Source organism: Danio rerio, chromosome 1 (assembly GCF_052040795.2).
Source record: "Danio rerio strain M-AB ecotype USA chromosome 1, GRCz13ab, whole genome shotgun sequence".
In the NCBI taxonomy this organism is placed as follows: domain Eukaryota; kingdom Metazoa; phylum Chordata; class Actinopteri; order Cypriniformes; family Danionidae; genus Danio; species Danio rerio.
The window spans coordinates 8,936,247-8,962,688 of NC_141021.1; the positions used below are offsets into that span (position 1 = coordinate 8,936,247).

The window sequence follows — 26,442 nt, forward strand, 5'->3', positions numbered from 1 at the left end:
CACAAATGCAACCTGAATGAGGTTAAATTGATAACATCGAAATGCACATGCAATTAGCCTATATCCTTTCAATATATATATATATATATATATATATATATATATATATATATATATATATATATATATATATATATATATATATATATATTCAATGTGGATGAATGACCATCACCACATTAGGTTACTACGGCAAAATGGTGTTCAATTAATGACTATTTCAGGTAGAAATTTTTAATGTAACAAAGAAATACAAAAACAAGAAATACGCTCTTGTCTGTTGTTTTGCTGTTGTAATTTGAAGATATGAAACAATATAAAATTATTTCACTAAATCGGCTGCAAACATTATTAATTAAATGATAATAATAATAATAATAATAATAATAAAAATAATAATAATAAATATTCTAAATAATAATTTCGGTTTCTTAATAATTCCTTTCCTATGACAATAGAATAATAATTATTCTCACACAGAATAATAATCTTGCTCAGATGTGATGAAGCCTCACCCCTGTTTTCTTTAACTCCGTCAGCCGCCTATAAACCTACATTATAACGATCTCAGAAAAGAGCTATTTGCGATGTTATTAGGGTCTAGTTTTGGCAACACAAAATACAAAGGAGCACCTAAATACTGAATTATCTGTCTGCAATTTAGGATCTATCTGTCAAAGCCAGTGCCTATCCAGAAACATCCAGTCCTCATTAGAGTGGATTTAACATTCTCCGGCTTATTTGGTCTTGGAAATCCATCCATTCTTTATTTGCATAAGATCGTAAAATTCTATTGGACATTCTCTTCTTGTGACACCAAGGATGTTGGTACCCCATTGGTCCATCGCACGTGTGTCTCTCTCACGTGCTTCCGGTTAAGGAAAAAAAGTATGTGAGGGGCACAGTGATTTTAGAAAGAGTTTGTTAAGCGCGAGCTGTCACACGGGGCAGCGAGTCAGGGACTGCGGAGCATCGCGCGATGTATTGTCTGACATGAATAACGGGTGTGTTTTGACACTTGAAACGCCTTGATCGCGGAAAGCATTCCGATGCTATGACAGTCGCTTCTTTTAAGGTATTTCGTATACCTTTAATTTAACACTATAGACTGCATTCTTGTTTGTTGTTATCCGGATACTGTTCATTGCAACAAGTGGAATTTTGGTGTGCAGACCACGATCCAGCTGTCATGGACGAGCAAAAGGATCAAAATAGTCGTGATTCGACTGAGTCTGAGAGCGTCTCGCTCTCACCCAATATACCATCTCCTCCGATTTTACCTCACCAGGCTGCGCAGCAAGCCCACAGAACCACGAACTTTTTCATCGACAATATTTTAAGGCCAGATTTCGGCTGCAAGAAAGATCCTGGGAGTAGGGATCGGGCGCAAACGTCGGGTAGGGAGAATGTTAACCCAATGGTAATAAGGCCGTCGCATAATAGCAGTCTTTGCCAGGATTCAAACTGCAGTAGTGACAGCACTTCTTCGTCCTCGTCGTCTTCGCCATCCTCAAAGCAGTCCTCGGTAAAGCATTTCGAAGGAAATGGATCTACCGCAGCAAGGAACGGGGAGAATACGCCGTCGATAATGATGGTGAACGCCAACGGGGGAACTCCGCCAGCTAAAGAATCACAGCCTTTACTATGGCCTGCGTGGGTGTACTGCACCAGGTACTCGGACAGACCTTCATCTGGTAAGGCGCTAGTTTCTTAATTGCACAGTATGATTCACGAACAGCGATAGACTATGCACGCGTAAAACTTTGTTAATTTTTTTAGGCTCAGTGGATTGTGACTTTGTTCTATTTGTCGGACACTGTGTGTTATAGTAATTTCACTCGTTTTACGGAGAGTCCGAAGCTTTCACTTCTATTCAACACTCTTGTGTTGTTTTGCGGTATGAGCGAACAATTGCCACTTAGCCTAGGCCTTAAACCAAACTAGAAACACGTTTTGTTCACGTGTGTTGACGGCATAAACATGTAAAGCGAGTTGATGCATTCAAAACGTAAAAAAAACTATCTAATTTTGATTGCTGTACAACATTCTAGCATTTTCTAAACAAAATAGTGATACTTTAGGCTAAAACAAACAACCAAAATTAACAATAGCCGAGTAGTAGGGTATGCAGGCTGTAATAATTATAGGAATACAAATATTTGTTAATTTGTAAAATTATTGCTTAACACAATGTGCCTGCATATTATGGTCGTTATTGGTGCTATTATAAGTTATGATGAGTAACATCTTAAATAACATTTAATTATTCTTTGTCTGTGACCACATGGGTTTAATGTGTTAATGTGAAAGAATTTGAGTTTATTGTGTAAGTACATTATAGCCAAAAGAAAAAGCGGCAAAGTGCCAGGGCAAGTTTGTTTTGAAACGTTTGTTAAATCCACGATGACCTAATGCTGATAGCCTTATTTGTAGTTAACTTTTGATTTTAGGAAATTCGTTTACATGCACATAATAGTGTTCAAAGTGTGTTTAAAAAAACACTGGTTTTTGCCAAACCAGTTTAGGATCAGATAAAAAGATAAATTATCTGGTGTTTTGAATCTCCTTAATATGCTAGTCAGGCTGTACCTGAAACGTGTTCAGTTTCTATCTCTAGTTATTTTATTTCTACCTGCTCTTGACACTTAAGCCCAATGTAATAATTTGATATCAGAGATTTTAAATTATCTGTGTTATCTAAAAACCAGATCGTTTCGATGATAACACACGAATTAAAATTTGAGACTATCCGACGAAACATTTTACAGTGCATACCTGACACAAAGTCAACTGGGCTGTTGGAAAAGATGCTTTGATTGACTTCACTGATTGACTTACTGATTGAGCTATCAGACACTGGACTTTCACAGACGGCAAGCAGAATTTTGATCATCCCAGTGCAGTTTCCTGAAGGAAAGACTATGGGTTCTGTTCAGTAGTTGATTGCTAATGCAGGAAATTGTTTTCTTGACGTGCGTGTTATATCACATATGCGTGGTGATATTTACTTTGCATAATATCCTGTAAGCAGGTCTTTTATTTCTTTAAATTGCACTACTGTGCATGGATGAGCTTGCATATAGGCGCTGAATTTTTCATAAACATTAAAAGGAAATATGTAGAACAATAACACATCTTACAAATGCAATATTGTCTATGTAAAATATTTTTTTATAATACAAAAATACAATTATAATATAACTTCTTTTCAGTACATAGATATCTTATTTATTTTTAAGTATTATTTTGTGCATTATTGCATTATGTATCTTTCAAATCAAAACAAATAGTGGCTTGCATATTAAAACGTTTTATTTATTTAAAGCATAGAAATATGTTTATACCCAATAGTCAGTTTAAGAGAGGGACATCAGAACTTAAAAACTGATTACCTATCGATTAAATTTTCTGTGTGACCGACAATAACAACGCCATTTCGAATTCGATGTGCCATTGTTGTAATACACATGGAGAACTGCTAATGTGTCGACATGTTGTCGTTTAGTTTTATTAGGCTACAGTATTCCAAGAAAATAAGTAGTGTTATAAAAGAAAATTATGCTTAACGTTATTCTTTCTCCACTCCATTCATTTATTGCAACCTAAAAAATTATATGATGAATAGCTTTTGTAATAAGCAGACTTGCTCAAAGACTGCCTCGGCTTTACAGCTCTGATCTGCGGGTGAAAGCCTTTCTGACAACCGAGGACTGAGGCCTACATGCTAGCTTTATCGCATGCCTGCATATTGTTTATGATTAAATATCTGTTTAATTTACAACACATTTAAAGGTCACAAATAATGTAGTTTGCTGTTTAGAAACATGACTGACTCTATTAATTCAGCAACATTTTCCTTCCCCGCCTTTTTGGCAATTACACATGTACATGTCAGCCGAGGTCATTGCAAACACCTATTGTTTATTCAGCAATGAAATAGAGAGCGCTGCATAATGAACTGCAGTATGAATTTTTTATCGACGTTTCTAAAGAGAGTGCGGCTAAAATAGCTTGTCCTGAAATGTCAGGTAGGCCCTTATGTTAACACGGCATCAATCGTTTCACTCACCTACCGAGGTATTTTCTGTCAGGTATGGGTGTGTAGTGTTCATTCTGCTTTGTGATATTTATGTCTTCGTTTTATTGTTGTTTCTACACTAGGCCCAAGGACACGAAAATTGAAAAAGAAGAAAAGCGAAAAGGAAGACAAGCGACCGAGAACTGCTTTCACGGCTGAACAGCTGCAGAGACTTAAAGCCGAGTTTCAGGCGAATCGGTACATTACGGAGCAGCGAAGACAGTCTCTGGCCCAGGAACTCAACCTCAATGAGTCGCAAATAAAAATCTGGTTCCAGAATAAGAGGGCCAAAATCAAAAAGGCTTCTGGCTATAAGAACGGCCTTGCTCTTCAGCTCATGGCTCAAGGACTCTACAACCATTCCACAACCACAGTTCAAGACGAAAAAGAAGATAGCGAATAAAAATGGCCCGGCTCCTGTGTTTTAAGAAGGTCATGGACGCTGACCCCGACAGAAGTGATTTTTCATATTTTTTATGAATCAAATGAAAAGGAAATGTCTTCGAATTCTGCGAAACGAAGATGCGATATTTAAACAAATTTCTGTTTATCAAACACTATATGGACATGCATCTAAATACGAACACTATGAAAATTTATATATAGCCAAAACTGTAAGATGTGTATATTTAATTCCAGGTAAGGGGATGTCTATATTGCTCCTTACTTGCTGAATATTTCTAACGTTTCTTCTCCTTTCCCAATGTGGTTGCTCACCGTTCCAGTAGGCCTAAGTGTCAGGCTTGTTAGTTTTTGTGATAGCCCTGTCTCTTAAATCCCTTATCTCACAGTTCTTCAAATGCGTGACTGAACCAACGCTTCAAGCCAAAGATTTTAATATGTTCAGATTATGTTGTCTGAAATAAAAAGGTAGAATGTGCCATTGCTTTTTTTCTTTTTCTAGTCTACAGACCCACAATTACACAATCTGCAGCTTTTTAACATATAACAAATGACACATGACCGTAAGAGATTTTTTAAATAAATGCATCACAATTTATTACTTTTCTGCGCTACTCTATTTTTTTAAATAAGGTAGTGGAATACATTGCAACAATAATGTTTTACGTATAGTCCAATGTTAAGTAGTTTTATGATTTGAGATCCTTTCTAGGAGTCTATTTTAAGGCTAAGTTTGGCATTTAATATAAAGCAAGGGAAGTGTGCATTTTTTCCGAGTGTGTAACTTTTAAAAACGTTCTCATTATAATTGTTATCATTTCCAAAATGAATAAAGTAATATATAAATTCATGATGTATTAAGGACGAAAAGTTTAATTAACTATTTAATTAACAAATTTAATTGTAATATTTCCAAAATACTATCTTGGCCTGCAGTGTATTTTATTTTTCCACGCATGCACGCACACACGCGCGCACACACACACACACACACACACACACACACACACACACACACACACACACACACACTTTTAAAATGAAACTGTTTTGAAAAGTATTTTGTTGTCATAGGCAAGATGATCGGACACATTATGTATCTAAATTATGAAGCTAAATTCTGCGGTATTGCCAAACACATTGTGCTCTGCAAACATGCCAGGCTTATTGAAATATAAGACGATGCAATATCTACTAATTAAGATGAGTAATATTTAACCCTATGGAAAAACATCTTAGATAATATATTTTTCGCGCGCGTGTGTATGCGTGTTAAGGCCTAGTGTCACATGCATTAATCTCCATATTTGCAGGACTCGATTTTAGTCAACTATCAGAATTCGCATCGACGTATCTCATGTTTGACCGCAAATAATTTTTAATAAACTGTTTGGATGTCGATTGCAAACCATAAAAATATTTTTCTCATGTTGCCGTCACATATCTGAATTCTTGCGATCACATCAGCAGTGCAGCAAAGCAGCGCTCGATTGGCTGCGGATAGAAGTGTCTTTGCGTGGCGGTGTGCAGGAGTCTAGGGATCAAAGAACTGAATCGGGAAACTCGAGGTTAAAAGGTCAAGTTGAGCAGTCAAAACAAAATCATGCATGTTTCAAAACACTACATTCTCTCTGAACAATTTACGCATTGTGTTAACGCGAAGCAGCAGGGAAGCCATGCTTATCAAAATAGTAAACGTTTTGACAGCAATGAAGTATCTGTTGTGAAAATTTAGCGTAATAGAAGAAGCTGCCGGTCATTGAGCCGTCAATGCTGATATTTAATTATTTGCGTGAGTAATAATTATATATTTGTCTTTATGTAAAACATATGCGATTATTAAAATAAAGACCAATGCAAATCGTTAACAATTGCGGACAATCATTTAAACTAACAGAGGGAATAGAAAATATATATTACTGCAATGGTTTATAGCCTCTCTTATTTTTCGGATAATGCATTAAGTTCAATGTACACGCATTTTTATAAAGTTTAAAAATATATAAATAATTAGTCCTGACAGAAAATTGTTTTTAGGTTATTGTAACTTATTAAAGTAATTTAATCATGTTCTAACTTAATTTTATTTTAATTAAGTTACGCAAGCTGTTTTAAGTCAGTTTAACATGATATAAGTTCAATGGACTCATAAGGTTAATTTAATTCAGCTTAAAAATTAAAGGCAACCAGGATTTTTTTTACAGAATACAGCAATTTATCAAGGGACGAATTTCTACAAGCTTATCTTAAGATGTAATTCACAAAATCCTGAAGTAAAATTGACTAGTATACATGTATTATTGAGAAGAGACGTTAATGGGGCCCATTCCCTAGAATAAACAATAATACATTGTAAACGAAACAACTACAATAGGCCGTTTATAACGCTTTCTTCGCATTTATGAAAAAAACAACAACTATTTGCTAGTTCACCAGGCCTCGCAATTCTATAAAGACAATGTTTTGACTTAGAAATGTCTCTAAACAGGGCAAGTCAATTCAGATGCATCATTATTTATTGGTCAGAATAAATTATTTTAGAATGTTGTCAGTAGTTCGTAAAAGATGAATTGTTTTTGTCATATTTTTTTCGTTTGAGTTTATCTTTGTGTCATACCAAAAGCTTTTTGTACGCTTTTTGAACTGGTGTTCTGCTGGTGCTGCTTGGATTTAGTTTAGACGATGAGTCATTATGAGATGTTGCAGACGTACTGACACAAATCGTGTGGAATTCCCAATTTTCTGCATGAAATTGCTGGTCAATTGTTTTTGCACGACTGTAAACAGTTCTTTAATATGAAGCTGTTATTATAGGTCATTATAAAATACAAATGGAAACACACGCTTATTGACATTAATGTGTTTATGATGGTGACAAACTTAAAGGTCAGTGTGTGTGTGTGTTATAGCGGCATTAAAACTAAACTAAATTACAGAATATAAGGACGGATAAGTAGGCTAGTGTAAAGAAGCGCAATGACAGTAAATTTGCGTTGGTATTACATTTTAATTGTTATTACGCAGTGTTATTCCGTTTTAGGATACTACATTTTATAACTGCTATTATAACTATACAGAGAATAACAATAACTAAAAGACTTTCAATATAATAGACTACATAAAAATATCATCAAATCCTTATTTTAAGAAAGGAATTTGTTGATTTAATAAATATTTAGCCATCCACAGTGGAATACGAGGGGTTTTCCAAACACAGAAGCCCGCAGGCGGCTTATATTGGTTAATTATTCTGCTGTTAATGGAACTGCTGCATTTAGCGAATTTAATTAACGCACCCACAAATAACACAGAGAACCATTTCAAAAACACCTGTACATTAAATATTAATTGCCATAAACCGATTGACATTACTTATTAAACACAATAGAACGATGGAATTATTTCATTACATTTAGAGCAGCATTCATTATTTGAAATTAATTTGCTTCGTATGGACGAACCAATCCCTCGTGTTTTTTCTGTACATGTAGTAAGATGGTATGAAAGCGCTTTTATATTGAATTTAAAGAACAAACGAAGTCCATGTCTTTAAACGTAGGCTATGGCAAATGAAATCATAACATGCGAGATATTATGTGTAAAATTTGTTTTATTTCTCTCTCTCTCACACACACACACACACACACACACACAAAAACATGGCAAGGCCCAGCTACAGTCGCGTAGATATTACGCACAATAGACAGTTGTCTATTTTACTGTTAGGCTTTATTTTATTTATTTGTTTATTTACTTGTTTATTTTGAAGGCTTGGCATTTCATCAAATATTTTAAACGCATTAATTTGCTAAATGCTTTCGTATAATAAACTGGAGTTAAAGTCTTTGACACATCATTCAAATAGTATAATATTATGCAATTGTTTAAACAATAAACTTGCATCACTAGGTTTTTGTAAGAACTTTTAATGATATTTAAAATAAAGAGCCAATAGAGTAAAACGCATTTCAAGAGCAACAAAAGGCAGACTAAGCCATAAAAATAAATTGGTGTTCAAAATTTGTTATTATTACTAGTTATTAATAATAAAATTGTATTGCAATAAGTTATTATTTACAATCGTTTTTTTTTTTTTGTGGTTTAGGCGTCTAGGTTCGCAATGCTCATATTTTTTTCCCACATTTTGCTGATGTGGGCCAATTAGAAAAATTACCGTATATAACGAACCTACTCAATGTCGGTTTTTCATCACCTTGTAAATATATATAAATGCCGCATCAAAAAAGGGACAAAACCGCCGTGCTTCGTTCAGCAGGTGCTTAGCTAAAAACAAAAGGCAGCTGAGATCAGCGCGTGCTCAATAGCCCACACTCTGCCCTACAGCTAGCATGCACCATCATGTATTTAATATCTATGCAAATGAAAGCAATACAATATAAAACTACTGAGATTATTTAGCAGAGTAGTTGCAACTAGAAACTTAAGGTTCTCTAAGAGAACGACAGACTATTTTCAAAGTGAATTGAAAATGCGTTGCGAAATGGCAAGTGCACAGAGAAAGCAATAGAAAAGGCGAAGGCCATGGCACTAGGGTTGAAGACTGGAAAAGCTTGCTGCATCGCCGGCACAAATTTCACAGCCTCGCTTGGTTGTCTCGGTGTGTGCCCTCGCTGACCAGAGGCATCGTGCATCATTGATCAAAGAACAGCGGAAGAGGCCAGTGACCCTGAATAGGACTAAAGGATGCAAATATAGGAGCTAAGTGATTGGTAATCCTATTAGAACACGCTGTGGGTGGGGGCCAGCGGTTCAGGGGCTATTCGCGTCACAACACTACAGCCTCGACGCCACTGCAGTGTGCTTGTACACAGAGAACATGTGATTGTGTTGTGCGCACGCTGCAATCACAAACTGCGACTGCATCAATGCTTAACTTAAAAATAATCCCCCATGGAATTTAGCCATGCGTGAAGTAATCAGTTTGGTTTTCTGGGAAAGTATGATATCAGTGACACTTGCACTGGAAACTTATACAATTAAACACTTTAGAGATTGTACAATGCTTGAAGTTTTTTTTTTTTTTTTTTTAATGGGAAACTATTTCCCATTCAGTGTAAAAGGTGATTTAAGGTCAAGCAAATGCACAGTCCTATTCTAAACCTGTTCCCCCTTCCTTCAAGGTCCACATCACTTCAGTTTTTGCTGTTGAAATGTGTGACAAATGTATACAGAGGCAATACTGGTGGGGCGACTCAACAAAGAATGGTATTGAATGCTGAAACCTCCCAATGCGCCAGTGTAGGCATTAGGACCACTGGGAGAGCAGCCACAAATGTGGGAGCAGATAAATGAACATTACATGGTGGATACATCCAAGTACCTTCATTCCCCCCCACCCCAGTTGGTCAGCTGCACAAAGTCAGACATAAACGCACTGCTGGAGGCTTTGCAAAAGAGGAGTATGAGCATAAACCACAGCAATCGAAAAAGTTCTGGTTTTGGTACAACTTTGTATTTGTTGCATATGATTTTAAAGGGAGTTTTCACACGTCAATCATCAAGGATATCAAAACGATAAAATTTAGAAAAAATAATATTTGTACAAATAGCGGTCAAATTCACGTAGCTCGAGGCACAGCCAATCAGTCAAAAAAGTTTCAAAATTATTAGGCTTTTATTATTTTTTTTAAATTAGGCCTAATTGTTTAGTTATTAAAATGAATCAATTAAATAAATAATGTCTGACAAATACATGAAAGTAATTTAGGCCTAATCATAATGTTATTTCTTTAGTATACAGGCATTTTTAAACTTAAACAAATAAACAATACAAAACTTCAACAATCTGAGTTTAGCTAACTGCGTAGATTTGATGAAGTTACTAGACTCTAATTTCCAGTTTTCACACAGACAGACCCTTGAGTTATGAGGCAGTCACATTATGTTCTCAAAATTCGTATTGTTGTCTTGTTACATCGCTTTGCAATTAGAGGATTAAAACAGTTTTTAAAAAAATGATTTCTTAACACTCCATTGTTATTAGGATTAGTAGGTTAAAAAAATAATCAAATTAAAACAAGCAATGCTTAATGACAGTGCCAGTGTCATGTGACAATGACAAACTTAATTTTTTGCCATTGCAAATTAATATTGCTCGCCGGACAGTTATCTCTCCCCACAAAATCTTAATATAATCAATATCACCTGTAATTAATTGACTTTATTTCTTAGGCTATTTTTTAAGTAGCCTATTTTCGAAAGACTTAATATACTCGGACAAAGTGTCACGTCATTGACCCATATATGAAAAGAAGAAAAGTTGACGAGAATTCTAATTACAAACAGAAGGGGTCCTATCGTGGGACAACAGTGGGTGTTCACCCCGTTCACAATGGCATCTGCTGTGCAGATTTTCAGAGCCCATCCCTGTCAGGCCGCTTTTTTATATAACGAAGGTACACGCACAAAGAGAACAAAGCGCGGGACACCTGGTATCATCATATGCGATGGGTGGTCAAGAGGCTCTTCACTCCGCGTGCCTCTCACATGTGGTATTACTTTACCGTCTCCAGCAGACGCAGACAGACAGACAAGGCCTTCCACGATACGCGCTAGCATTAGCGGCTATGTTTTCACCGTCGGCCTTGCACTTCAAAAGGCGGAGAAATCGCGAAATCTCCTTCTCGGTCTCTCATCGCTGGCTCTGGAGTCCCGAGGTGGCGAGAGGTGAGCCGGAGAACAGTTCGTCATATTCAATTAGCACACGGCTGTCACAGCGGCTCTGCGCGGGCCGTGATGTCATTCCCCGCGAGAGAAAATGAACGATCGTCCCACCTTTGAGGAGACAGGATCCGAGAAGCGAGCATTACCGCAGAGCGTCAGTGAAGAAGCGGAATATTAGAACAAAACGCCTTTGAATAGGAGATTATACTAAAGGAGAATTTTTAAGATCAACTATTCTTAAAGAACAGATTATCAGAAATCGTATTGCTTTTATTACTTGAAAACATGTTTGGCCTAGTTAGCCAGGCCTATTCTTTACTCATTTAAGGTTATTTTAAACTTGTCTCTAACCCCAAAAACAAATGTCTTCTTTTTTTAGAACCAATGCGTTAAAAGTGTTAAAAATAGCAACTATATTGTTTATTAATCGAAAGCATGCCAAGGCCATGGTTAAACTATTTCCACGTTTTGATAAAAATAAATTGTTATAGAAAATCAAATTTTAATTCAATTAAACAAAGTTGTCAAAAGAAACAAATGGTTTAAGAATATAAATGCATGACTATTCTAATACTTTGATTGTATAATTTTATTGGTCATGTTTAAATTAAAAAGGAATCACTGATAATATTAATTCTACTTTACCCTGAGAATTAATCCGAAAAGGGCCTCCTTACAAAACTTATTTCACTAAACTAACCACAAATACAAGCCACAAAATTAAAACTGCTGTTTTCAGTTAAGAAGTATAACCCTTAAAACGATGTATGACTGAACAAATGTAATCAGATTGGTTTGTCATTAATTGTCATTTATGAATTGAATAATGGCAGTTTATAAGTGTTGCAACAAAAAGCATTTTTAGGATGATAAAATAAGACATTGCATCTCTGTTAATTTGAGCAATAAGAGCAAAACCACAACATTTTCCACTCTCTCTCTTCATACAGTATGTGATGGCTACAGATCAGTGACAAATTTGGCAGCCTATTGTTCTGTCTCAGCAAGGAAATTTCATTTCTATTCAAATAATGCAATTTAATAGTTGACATCATATAAAGGGTCATTTTAATTGCTTAAAAAAAGGATGTTTGCAATTTAAAATGGTAAAGTTTGTTATTTTTTTTTTAAACGGATATAAAGAGATAAGCCTGTTAATATATTATATATGTGTCAGTGCTGAAACATCCCTGTCAACGCATCTGCATGTGCCTGTATTATTACCAAATAAGGTCCAGTTCAGGAACTATACTTTAACCTCACCTAAAATCCATATGATAATCTGTTATGGCACCAGCCTGTTCCACAGCTCCATGATTTACGGTTTTGCGTCAGCCCCTAGCCCTCCTGCACTGCAAAGTTAAATGACCCGAAAATAACATTAATATGTACCAGGGACTGATGGAGTACTGTACAGGAGGGGTGGTCTGCAGCGTCGGCTTTCACCCGCAGGAATATAAACTGGAGGGTCGGTATGGGTCAGGGGGCGGCATCAACTTTACAGCTGAAGTGTAAAGCCGACAGAAGAGGAGAAAAGTGTGGAAATTCATCCTTAAGATGATTTCATTTAATTAGAACAAAAGTTTGAATTCTGAATGGTGATAACAATAAAATAACTTTTACAAACAGACCAACATGCAATTTTTGTTCATACAACTGTCTTATAAAAGTGATTTTACTTAGTAACAATGAAGTAACAATGTGTTACTTGATGTCTTTGCAAAACTACACAACCGGTCAAAAGTTTGGGGTCATTTTTTTTTTTTTTAAAGAAAATGATTTTGTTCATCAAGGCGGCATTTATTAAATTGAATGTTTATTAAATGTTTATTAAATTGTTAAATATTTATTACAATTTTAAACAACTGCTTTCTTATTGTATGTAGTTTCAAATTAAATTAATACTTTACTCCAGTCAGTCAATTTACTACTATTACCATTAATAATAATAATAATAATAATAATAATAATAATAATAATAATAGTAGTAGTAGTAGTAGTAGTAATATTAGAGTGATTTCTAAAGGATCAAGCCTGGACTAATGAAGCTGAAAATTCATCTTTAAAATCACTGGAATAAATTATTAAATTAAATTATAAACTACTTTTGAACATTACTTAAAAGTACAATAACATTTCACAATTTTACAATTTTTTACTGTATTTCTGATTAAATAAATGCAGCATTTGTAAGCAGGATGATCTTATTTTAAAACATTTAAAAATCCTACTGACCCCAAACTTTTGACCGGTACTGTGTGTTCATGTTATTTATTATGTATCAATGTATTTGTGTATAATTATTTTGAAAAGCATCCCTCCAGCATTAGAGCTGACAGATGTTTACTATTCACTGAATAAATGAATGAACGAACTAAAGGTAGACAAAGAGAAAAATAGCCAAATAATTAAATACATTAATGACACAAAATGAAGAGAACGCATTATGTGTATACGTTTCAAATATGCATGGCTACACTTTACCATATGGTTAATAATAGTTAGAAGTAATGCATTATGTATCAAAAGTTTGTAATTAGGGGCGACACTGTGGCTCAGTGGTTAGCACTGTCACCTCACAGCAAGAAGATCACTGGTTGAGTCCCAGCTGGGTTAATTTGCATTAATGTGGAGTTTGCATGTTCTCCCCGTATTTGTGTGGGTTTCCTCTGGGTGCTCCGGTTCCCCCCACAGAGTGTGTGAATGAGTATGTATGGGTGTTTCCCAGTACTGGGTTGCAGCTGGAAGGGCATCAGATGAGTAAAACATATGTTGGATAAGTTGGTGATTCATTCTGCTGTGGCGACCCCTGATTGTTTAAGGGACTAAGTCGAAGGAAAAGGAATGAATTAAATAATTTTTAAACCATTTTTGTTTATTTTGGAAGGAAATAAACTATTTTAATACAAAGATGCATCACATTCATTGGAAGTGAATGTAATTTTTTTTTTTTTAATATTAAAATATTTCAACTTTTAAAAAAGTCAAAGATTGTTCAACTGATTCGGCAATCTATTTCAGAACCAATAAACCACACCACCTCCACTTGACTCATTCACTTCCTCACACACACACACATACAACATAATAGATAACATTGTGTGGGGCTAACACGTACTTCGCAGCTAGTAAGGCTGCTGTCATATTCACCAATTATAAAGGACATCCTCTCAGTATCAGTAAAAGATGAGGAGGTTAGTGTTGCGAACGTGGGAACAAAAGCTTCACTCACTGAATCTCACATTCACTCACTAACTCACTCACTGACTCACTCACCGACTCTCACTCATTTATTCACTCATTGTCTCACTCTTTCAGACGTCAGGAGCAGCTCAAGACACTGAGTGATTTCTGCGGCAGCCGCACAGCATTGAGCATGAAGAAGGCCTTTTACACAGCCCCCGATATGTGTGGTCCGAAAGCTGCTCTCCCATTCCTCTTTTTTTGTCTTGTGTATAAGCTCTCTATGTGTCTGGCCAGAAAAACACACACACACTCACGCATTACAGCAACAACTGTTCCATGTGAGTAAATCATCTTATGGATGTTCAGGAAGTTTGTGTTGGGATCAGGGTGGGATGGCTGGACGAGCGTAAAGACGGTTAATGCGCTGGAATGCATCAGGGTTTATCGGAATCGCAGGCTGATCTGTCCCATGACAACAGGTGCTGCTGTTTGAGACACCTGTAGTCCTGACTAATTTTCAGAAGCGGATAAATTGTGCTGTGCTGGCAGTTTCTTCATTTGAAAGAGGCCTGTGGTTGATACTAGTTACAGACAATTTTCAGTCATGAAATTTTAGGAATGTTATCATATAATGGAAGTACACTCAAATATACACGGTAAGAAATATCATAGTAGTGTTCCGTATTTTCTGATTCATGTTTTTTTTGTTTTATTTATGCTTTTAAATTGTATTAATGGACCTTGACCTTTTCTCCAACAACTTTTAACCTTGAAAAGTTGTAAATAGTGACATTATGAACATTTTTTATAGTTAAGTGATGCATTGTCTGGGTTGTGTTGTGTATTACGTTACAAAAACCTTGTAATAAACTGCCAGTACATTTTCAGACATATTTCTTGAAATGCCAACTGTCCCAGCCAGGGCTCGAACCAGCGGCCTTCCTGTTGTGAGGCGATTTTGCTACCCACTGCGCCACCGTGACGCCACAATTTTTTCTCTATGCAATATTTCTTATTCATTAATTAATTTTCTTTTCAGCTAAGTCTCTTTATTAATCTGGGGTCGCCACAGCGGAATGAACTGCCAACTTATCCAGCATATGTTTTACGCAGTGGATGCCCTTCCAGCTGCAACCCATCACTGGGAAACACTCAAACACTCTCATTCAAACTCATACACTGCAGATACGTACAGTGCATGTCTTATGACTGTGGGCACCTAGAGGAAACACACACAAACACAGGGAAAAGACGCAAACTCCACAAAGAAATGCCAACTGACCCAGCCAACGCTTGAACCAGCGACCTTCTTTCTGTGAGGCGACAGCACTTCCTACTGCGCCATTGCGTCACCATTATTTCTTATAATTTCAAACTACTTACAAGTCACTGCTAAACTGTACAGTTAAATTTCAACATCAAAAGTCAATAGAGCAGAGATCAACATCCCATAATGCAATTCACAACCATAAATATATGGAAAACACCTGTGAATCACAAAATACTAAAACTGTTAATAAACAGATATTTTTGCTGTGTAATAAAAAGCTAGTGGCAGATACAAAACAGTTTTTATGTATATTGCATTTGTTTTCAGTTTTCAGTCACAAACCCATCTAAAATCAAATATTTCCTCAAATATTCATTTTGCCCTAATATAAAGTGCTCAGCATATATAAGTACACCCCTCACAATTCTATCTTTTAAATGAATAATCTAATAGAAAGACAATATTATATTTGTGCATATAAATTAGATCAGTCAGCGAAATCTGAAGCCAAATCTGGAGCTTATCTCTTATTTGCCAGCAGCTAGCTAGAGATCCCCCCTGTGCTTTTGAGTGTCTAGAAAAGCACTATATAAATGTAAGGAATTATTATTATTATTATTAATTATTATTATCTAACAAAATAACCTATGGTAACACCCAAATGTATGTTATAGAAAACTATTAATTACACATTTTAATAAGAGGAAAACTCAAGAAAAGCAAAAAAGAAATAAATAAATTTAGTTGAAATTTTGTAGGTTGTAATTTTTATTGCAACTCATTCTGCTGTGGCGACCCATGATTGATAAAGGGACTAAGCCGAAAAGAAATTGAATAAATGAATGCATTTTGCTTGAGTTCAATTGTGTTATCTTTCCATTTCTAAATTTTTTTGGTGACTAAAATATAATTTTGATAAATATATCTTTATTAAATCTGTGTTGTTTAAATGCACCAAAATACACTGCCTATATTTACTGAGAATTGGATCAAAATATTCATTTTCAAAATGGGGTGTACTCAATTATGATGTATTTGCATTTTTCCCCATTTCAAACGATGCATATTCTGCATTCTACTTACAAATAAAATATAAATACAAATCAATTTTAAGTTTACAAAAAAAAAAATAAAAAAATTCATTCTGTCCTGGTAAATAAACTGTCAAAACCTAAAAAAAAATTGTGCTGAATATTTAACATTATCTACAAATTCATTTTTAAATCACAAAGCAATGTCAAAATAAAGTAAACCAAATTTATTTTCATTCATTTACCTTTGGCTTAGTCACTTATTTATCAGGGGTCCCCACAGCGGAATGAACCGCCAACTATTCTGGCATATGTTTTACGCAGCGGATGCCCATCCAGCTGCAACCCATTACTGGGAAACACTCATACACTCTCACATTTAGACATAATCATACTCTCTGGCCAATTTAGTTCATCCAATTCGCCTACAGCGCATGTCTTTGGATTGTGGGTGAAAACTAGAGCACCCAGAGGAACTAACCCAGGCGGGACTCGAACCATGGACCTTCTTGCTGTGAGGTGACAGTGCTAACCACTGAGCCACGGTGCTGCCAAAATGATAGTTTATTTCTTTTTTAATCTTGTAAAATAGAAGTGAAAAAAGTGCTTGAATAATTTGTTTAATGAATAAACTGCCAATTTTTTGGTTCTTTTCACAATTAATTTTGTCACAGAGCAAGTGAAATGTTTTTAATGATTATCTGTAGTCCTGCGGATTTTAAGAAGTGGACATATTACGTTTTATCAGCAGTTACCTCCTATAAAAGAGGCCTGATAATATCATTTGATAATATTTACCATCAATTTTCTGTCATAAAGCAATGACTAAAATATTTACATTTTCTTTTTGTTTGTTTGGTTTTTTTTTTGCAATTGTATTTCCTGATTATTAATCAGAAGCTTGTGACACACTCATGGTGGTGAAGAATCAAGCGAAATCTACTGCGACGTGTTAAAGAAGCCGAGACGACTGGTTAAAAACACGTTTCCATCGAGCGGTCGCAGATGTCTATGAAAAAAAAGAGATCCTGACACACACAGCTGCTGCCCAAATCTGCCTTGAATCAACGGACGAACTGTGTCACACACTTCACACATTCCTTTCAAAGTCACTGTTATGCATGCAAACACTGTTTAATCATGACCAAATCCCCATTAGACAAGTACAATTTTTGCATAAAAAAAATGAATGAAAATATTTTATCTTATGATTTTGTAGCGTTGGAGGACATGGAAATACTTGTGCAGGAGGCCCGGATGTCAGTTCCCCCTTATGCCCTTCACTGAATGGACCTCCGAGTAGCGTGACATTACTCCATCAATCTGTGTTTAAAGAGCAGTGTGTCCAGTGCAGCATGTTAACAGGCATCTCTCTCTCTCTCTCTCTCGTTTCCTTCATGTTCAGGCACACACAAAAACACACTTTACATGCTCATCTACACTTACCGGCCACTTTATTAGGTACACCTTACTGGTACCGTGTTGGATCCCTTTTATCTTTAGAACAGCCTTAATCTTTCATGGCATAGATTCATCAAGGTACTAAAAATATTCATCAGAAATGTATTGATCATATTGACATGATAGCATCACACAGTTCCAGCAGATTTGTCGGCTGCACATCCATGATGCAAATCTCTCGTTCCACCACATTTCATAGGTGCTCTATTGGATTGAGCTCTGGTGACTGTGGAGGCTACTTGAGTACAGTGAACTCATGATCAAAAAACCATTGTGAGATGATTTGCACTTTATGACATGGTGCGTTATCATGTTGGAAGTAGCCATCAGAAGATGGGTACACTTTGGTCATAAAGGAATGGACATGGTCATCAACCATACTCAGGTAGGCTGTGGCGTTGGCATGAGGCTCAATTGGTACTAATGGGCCCAAAGTGTGCCAAGACAATCCCCCGCACTATTACACCACCAGCCTGAACTGTTGATACAAGGCAGGATGGATCCATGCTTTCATGTTGCTGATGCCAAGGTCTGACCATTCGTATGTTACAGCAGAAATCGAGACTCATCAGACCAGGCAAGGTTTTTCCAATCTTTTATTGTCCAATTCTGGTGAGCCTGTGCAAATTATGGCCTCAGTTTCCTGTTCTTAGTCGAAAGGAGAAGCACCCGGTGTGGTTTTCTGCTGCTGTAGCTCATCCGCCTCAAGGTTGGACATGTTGTGCATTCAGAGAAGCTCTTCTGCATACCTTGGTTGTAAGGAGTGGTTATTTTAGTTACTGTTGCCTTTCTATCAGCTCAAATCAGTCTGGCCATTCTCCTCTGACCTCAAATTAACCTCTGACCATAAACAAGGCATTTGCGCCCACAGAACTGCCACTCACTGGATGTTTTCTCCTTTTTCAGACAATTTTCTGTAATCCCTAGACATGGTTGTCCATGTAAATCCAAGTAGATCAGCAGTTTCTGAAATACTTAGACAAGGCCGTCTGGCACCAACAACCATGCTATGTTCAAAGTCACTTAAATCACCTTTATTCCCCATTCAGTTTCAACTGCAGCAGATCGTCTTTACCATGTCTACATGCCTAAATGCATAGAGTTGCTGCCATGTGATTGGCTGAAATTTGCATTAAAAAGCAGTTGGATCTAATAAACTAGCAGAATTTTGATGAATTGCAGTTTCAGTTACTTCCGCATTTGCTTCACGAGGGAGAGCGGGAGGTTGCCTCTTAGTTCGGACCAAAGCGATCAGTGTGGTGTGAAAAAAAAACCAAAATCGGCAGAAAAATGCTACAATGTATTATTTGTTTCCCTTGGTTCAGACCAAATGAATGGAACCACAGATGTGAAAGCACCCAACTTTCTTAACTTTCACCAGAAGCCTAATGAACCCAAGACCTCTTGCAAGATAGATTTTTCAGATTTTTTTGTTTTATTTTATTTTTATTTTTGGATGGTTTGGGTTTTTACAAATATCTGGTTCAATCCCATGTTACCAGCTCAATTTGGAATATTATTCCTAGCAAAAAGCATGAAGTATTTAATACTACACATACAGTGCGCTGATGAACTGAAACATCATTGTATATGCATAAAACGTGCACTCCTCCATTCTTCAAAAACTCGATATTTGTAAAAAGATCAATCAACAAAGTATTCCCTATTCCTCAGGTAATGAGCTGATCATATTAGGCTGCTCTTATTTATAAGCTCTAAATGCTTTAATGGGGTTGGCTGACCAACTGCTTTTCCATTAGTGTAAACATTAGGCAACAGGTCGATCCTCCACTCATTAGCCATTACCCTCAAGTCATTAACTCCAGCAGTCGATCACAATGGTGCAGAGTTCAAGTAAACACACACCATCTCACACTGAGGAATCTTAATTAGCGCACACCTACAGCGCACTAACAGGACAGTTACAGGATACTATTTCACACTCCTCGCAATAATCACATTGCATCCACAACAGATATTGTTTGTGAATGTGCAAAACATTTGATTTATTGTATATATAAGAGTGATAAAGTGTAACTATTTTTACTCCAAAGAGAGTATTTATGATTACAAATGAACAGTTTGTTTTAAACATGTTCAGGGTGCGAATTACAAGGGGGTTTAGGGGGGATTGACGCCTCTAAATAACACTTGATGCCCCTGATGGACATCAATACAAGATGTATGGAGAGTCAATAGTTTAATAGTGATAAATAGTTTTCTCTGATCAGTGTCTGTATCTTAAATAATAATATTAATAATTAAAATAATAGATAGTACAAATATGACCACTCCTATAATGGTTCATACCATTGTGAATGCATAATCTTGCCAATCAGTCTATGTGAGAAACAATTCATTAAACAGTCTGAAAGCCGCAGATCTAGAGCAGGGGTGGCCGACCTTGTTCCTGGAGAGCCACCTTCCTGCAGATTTCAGTTGCTACCCATATCAAACACACCTGAACCAATTAGTTAGGATCTGAAAACCACGTTATAATTACAGGCAGGTGTGTTTAATATGGGTTGCAACTGAAATCTGCAGGAAGGTAGCTCTCCAGGAACAGGGTTGGCCACCCCTGATCTAGAGCATCGACAGACATTGTAAATCACAGATAGAAAATGTAAAATAAACTTTTCTTGCAAACAGGTGTTTGTATCCACATATAGCCTACGAGTAAAGTAAAATTAGATGCAAAACGTTGAAATAGCTAATCAGTGGTCACTGAGGGTCAAAATACAATAAAAATCCCGTAAAACATTGAAAACTTAAATAAGTTTTACTAAGAAATGAGTTGTCATTTAAATAAATAACATACATTTGATTCACTGAAGCATGTATTACACAAACCAATGTTACCGCAATATTTTATCCCCATGATTACCAATGTATAATTCACACCCTGTACAAATTTATATAATTTTTTATATATATTGGCCACCAAATTAGATATATTCCACCAATTGTTGCTGGAATAACGTATATTTTCCATCAAACTAAATAAAAGCATTTGTTTGTTTTTTGACCTATTATTATTTTCTCCTTAAAAAAAGAAAAATAAAAGCTCTAAATTAGTTTTTTTATTTGAAATTTGGTAGAAATGATTAAATATTAGCATTCTACTCAAATCCACACATAATGAATCCAGAGAAACTGAGTGTTTTCAAGTGGTATCTTAGTTTTTTCTTTTCATAGCAGTGTGTAATTTGGATTATGAAAGTAATTAAGCACTAATAATTATACAATATTACATTACTTTAATTTAAAATGCTCATAATCAGATTACATATTCTTATAGAATAAAGGACTACATAATATTTACACAAACATAATTTACTGATTGTCCCTAATTATTTCCCCCCTTTCTAAAAATCCGGGGTGTCCTACTTGATTTGATCTGAATATTTCATTCTATATTATGGAACGGCTATGTAAATGTAATGTAAATAAGTGTGGAAAAAACACCTTAACCATGTGAGAAACAAATCATTATGCAAGTAAATATTACACTTACAGTACATGTTGATTTGTAGGTCAGGACAAAAAAAAAAGTCAAATCTGTAAGACTTTGGACATGCAACATCATTGATGCTCTCGTGTTTCTGAGTGCTGGTTCATGGAAATGATGTCAAACGTCAGCCAACCACCTGTGAAATATAAAAAAGTTAAACAAAAACGTCAGTTATTTTACAGCACTTTCAAATGTTGATTAATAGTCACTTACATTGACAAAACATTTCAAACATAAACTTAATACATTTTAAACATAATATTATTAGTTTTTCTTATATAATTTTTTTTTTTTTTTACATATGATTTATTTAATTACCATTTTTATCAACTCAAAAACCCTCCACACGTCATAGGTCAAAAAAATCAGACATTCTATATTTATGTGCTATAATCTATAATCTCCAAGAGTTGAACAATCTCCGGCTTGAAGAGTACATTTTGGGTTGACAAAACCAGACAAATCCAGAGTTTGCATGTTCTCCCCGTGTTGGCGCGGGTTTCCTTCAGGTGCTCCGGTTACCCCAACAGTCCAAAGACATGTGGTACAGATGAATTGGGTATGCTAAAATTGACCATAGTGTATGAATGTTTTCCAGGGATGGGTTGCAGCTGGAAGGGCATCCTCTGTGTAAAAACATGGATAAGTTGGCGGTTCATTCCGCAGTGGCAACCCCAGATTAAAAAAGGGACTAAGCTGAAAAGAAAATGAATGAGGCATTGCTGATGCAGCAAGTTTAAAAAAGTAACTTTAAGAAAATAAGTTATTATTATGTCTGCGCAATTCAATCAACTGATTTTATTAATGTGGGTTTACAAATAGCTCACAACAAAGTCATTTTAAAAGCAAATAGCTACTAATGTCTAAATTCTAAGATACTTGATTAATGTCAATTTTAAAATATTTGAATATATAAGTTAATATAATAAACTTTATTTAATTATTCATTCATTAACTTTTCGGCTTAGACCCTTTATTAATCTGGGGTCGCCACAGCCGAATGAATCGCAAACTTATCCAGCACGTTTTTACGTAGCAGATGCCCTTCCAGCCGCAACTCATCTCTGGGAAACATCCACACACAATCAATCACACTCATACAATACGAAAAATTTAGCCTACTTAATTTACCTGTACCGCAAGTCCTTGGACTGTGGTGTAAAAAAGAGCACCCGGAGAAAACCCACGTGAACGCAGGGAGAGCATGCAAAGTCCACACAGAAATGCCAACTGACCTAACCGAGGCCAAAAAGTCTATTTATATAAAATAAATATATTATTAACAAAAAAAAAACGACATTTTGCATCAGATATTGGTAAGTCACCATGGCAACAATGACAAACTAACACACATAACGTTACTAAACATAAACTTTACCAACTCAAACTCATTGCTCTGTTTATCGTTATTCAAAAACCCTCACACTGTGCATTATTCATGAACACATCTTTGTTATATAACCTTGTATCAATAGTTTATAAAAAGGGTGATGGCCTAACGCTGATTTGAAGAAGCAGCAAGTCTTTTACAACGGAGTAAAATTGTTAACATGCTAGCGTTTGTAAATAGCCAAATCAAACGTTACTCTCTACAACATCGCTAGCCCTGCTTATCCACTAACCGTAAACGTCATGGTTCAGAGTATAAGTTGTTAGTTCTTCCTCTCCATCATGATGTGACTCTAGTTTGAACGGCTAAGATACTGGTAACTACACTACTGACGGTTTTAGCTTTAAGAATTGTTTGTTGCTTCTGTCGATGATCGCCTAATGGCTCCGCCCAAGCCTGGAAAGCAGCAGCTCATTTCTGAAGACGTTACATTAAATTAATAACCTAGACTACATGTTATTAACTAAAATGTTCATAATGTAATCGGTAATTATTAGCAAACTACAGTTTCAGAAATAATTTACCCAGCACTGCAAACATCTGCACATGCAGTCAGTTTTCATTTTACACTTTTAAAAATGCTTGGTTGATGTTAACCTAACTATATTGGGTAAAAATCAGTTTAACGTCTATTAGACCTTTTTCACAGCGGAATTGAACACCGGAAGCGCCCTTCGAAGCAGTGTATCGATATTTCCGGGTTCGCTATGAGTCGCAGAGACATGACAGCCTCGGGACAGCGGATGACTTTCTCACGGTCAACTTTGCCATAATTTGGACAAGAAAATGTTGTTCGGTGAATGTGTAAAACTGCCTTAATAAAACAACTTTTAAAAGATGATACCGATTTGCAGAGTTTGTGCAGAAAACGTGTCTTACCGTTTGCGTTTGCAACGTCAGGTTCCAGTAAGGTGCACAGCCAACAGCATAAAATCTGCTCATTCAAGCCATTCGTAAACTAGATTAACCTGGCTATTTAACATCCAGCAGGATGAGTTTAATGTCAGTAGTCCCGTCTGTAAACTGTGCTAACCCCTTCCTTCCTTTTTATTCAGAGTCAGATATAGTGAATGGCGAGGTAAGTTAGCTATACAGGCGAGTTGCTATCGGTTAATACATTACAGGTTGTTTAATGCTCGTGAGGTTTTCTCAAGTCTGGAAACACATTAGCTCCTACTCGTGGATAATATTCATTTTTATTATTTATTTAAAGAACAGAAAATAACATTTTACAATACAAAAATGTACATACCAGGGGGTAATTATAAATAAAATACAAATAATCAAAATGTAATATAACATAATAATGAAATACATTGTAGAGGTCACACATTTTAAAGTGGGTCGAGTTTCTTGTTTAGAGAGTTGATACTGGTATTGTACAAGCATATTTCAGTCATCAATACCTTAAAATCTGGTTTCATATTAGTAAATTTATATTTATGAATGTACAATTTTGTTAACAACATAAGCAAATTAAATAAATAAAACTATTTTCCCTCTAGATTGGGATAATCAAGTAAAGCCCAAATGTACATTTATCCATAATGAAAGAGGTTTTGAACACAAAAGAATCGTTATTAATACATTTTGCAACTCACCCCATAAGCTGACTATGTACAATGCCAAAATAAGTGTAAAACTGTCTCCTCATATTCGTTACAAAAATACAATTTACATCAATCCCACTTTTAAATTTTTGCAAACAATGTTTTGCTGGATAAAACCTGTGGATGAGTTTATAGGATATTTTAATTCTATTTCTAACATGATATTTCTGTGGTAACAGCCACACTTTTCTTCAATTCACCCTTTAATAAAGACATATAATAAAATTTAATATAAGGTACAGTATTGATTTATTTTTGGAAAAGAGTATGAATAGCTCTATCATTACTCTTGGTATTTAGTGAAACAAAATTTGCCGACATAAGATTTAGTAATATCAAAAGACGATGCATCAGAAGGATGGTCTTATTAATACCTCTAAATAACATAAATGAATAACATGTCTCTGCAGGAATTGAACCAATAACAGTTGAAAACTTGCTGGGTTTTGTAATATTTTGATTTTGTAATAAAGGACTTCATTGTAAGAAAAGTTTACCATCTTTATTATATAACTGACTAAACAAATAATTTTACTGTCAAACCAATTAAAAAAAAAAGAGAGATTTGCATTTGTATGAACTGTCTATTATTCCAAAATAACAACAATGTAGGGATAAATCATGCTTATAGATTAATGACCATGATGAGCACTTGTTTGTGGAAGGCAGATAGCTTAACTGGAGTTTTGTCTATATTATAATTACTCATCAAAATAAACCATAGACCACCAGTCTTTAATGAAACATGATAATCTCCGCTTTGAAGTGCATACAGCATACGAGCGTACTCCCACATATAACTTGAAACGGCATTCAACCCCCTTTAATATTGTCATCCATGATTTTCCCTGTCCTTCGTCTTTCGGGAGATCGTGGTCATTAAAGTAAGAGTGTCGTTTTTGAGTTGGAGCAGCTGGGAACGCGGCAATCACAGCGATGAGATGACCCTGCCATTCTTTCTTGCTCCGTCGCATTGAAACCGGATGTTGTGGTACACTGCTTCGCTTACCGGAACCAGGAAGTGTGAAAAAGGCCTATATATCTGGCTCATTTACACTTAAAGAGACACACACTGTCTGAAGACGTTACATTAAATTAATAACCTAGACTACATGTTATTAACTAAAATGTTCATAATGTAATCGGTAATTATTAGCAAACTACAGTTTCAGAAATAATTTACCCAGCACTGCAAACATCTGCACATGCAGTCAGTTTCCATTTTACACTTTTAAAAATGCTTGGTTGATGTTAACCTAACCATATTGGGTAAAAATTAATGTAATTGTAAATGTAAAAAAAACATTTTTGAATCTGATTTACTCAAAATGTTATCAACTGAGTTATTTACGATAGTTATTTACAAAAACTGAAATTGATATAAAACTTTTTTTCCTTACAAATATTTAAACATAAAAATAATGCAAAATTTGTCAATTAAAAAAAAAAAAATCTGATTTTCTTATATCGTCACGTTGGAGTAAGCTTCTATCTGCATTCTAAATGATTTTGAGACATTGAGCTTTAAAATTCCAAGTAGCAAACAACATGTATGTAACAGTTCTCTCTTATTAACATGACAGAGACCCTAAATGTTCTCTAAACGTAAATTATCAAAGTTCTCTTATATTTGCAAATTGGAGTAAAAAAAAACACGGTAAACGCAAAAAGAACCTTCTGAAAAATAATTTTCCACTTAAAATTATAAGGTTCTATCTGGCAGATCATCCATTGAAGCATTACTTTACAGGAAATACTATCAAAAATATCAAATTTGGTGTTATAACAATATGTTGTTGCTTGAGAAAGTTACATTTTT

The 26,442-nt window shown here is 35.5% G+C and overlaps 1 protein-coding gene and 1 long non-coding RNA gene across 3 annotated transcripts; one reads left to right on the plus strand and one right to left on the minus strand.

The window, feature by feature from the left end:
* Nucleotides 1–913: 913 nt before the first annotated feature.
* On the plus strand, nucleotides 914–4,957 carry en1b (engrailed homeobox 1b). The gene is given in 2 exon segments (NM_001013498.2): nucleotides 914–1,694; nucleotides 4,162–4,957. Coding segments are annotated over 2 exon segments (825 nt in total). The 5' UTR covers nucleotides 914–1,189; the 3' UTR covers nucleotides 4,482–4,957.
* Nucleotides 4,958–17,520: 12,563 nt separating this feature from the next.
* On the minus strand, nucleotides 17,521–23,331 carry LOC141384475 (uncharacterized). Of its 2 annotated transcripts, none has more exons than XR_015476186.1 (3): nucleotides 23,246–23,331; nucleotides 21,627–21,759; nucleotides 17,521–18,044 (listed from the first exon to the last, which is right to left on the minus strand). It is a non-coding gene; the product is annotated as an uncharacterized LOC141384475 (long non-coding RNA). The 2 variants fall into 2 exon arrangements; XR_015476185.2 differs by lacking the exon at nucleotides 17,521–18,044 and adding an exon at nucleotides 18,691–18,861.
* Between the last annotated feature and the right edge of the window lie 3,111 nt (nucleotides 23,332–26,442).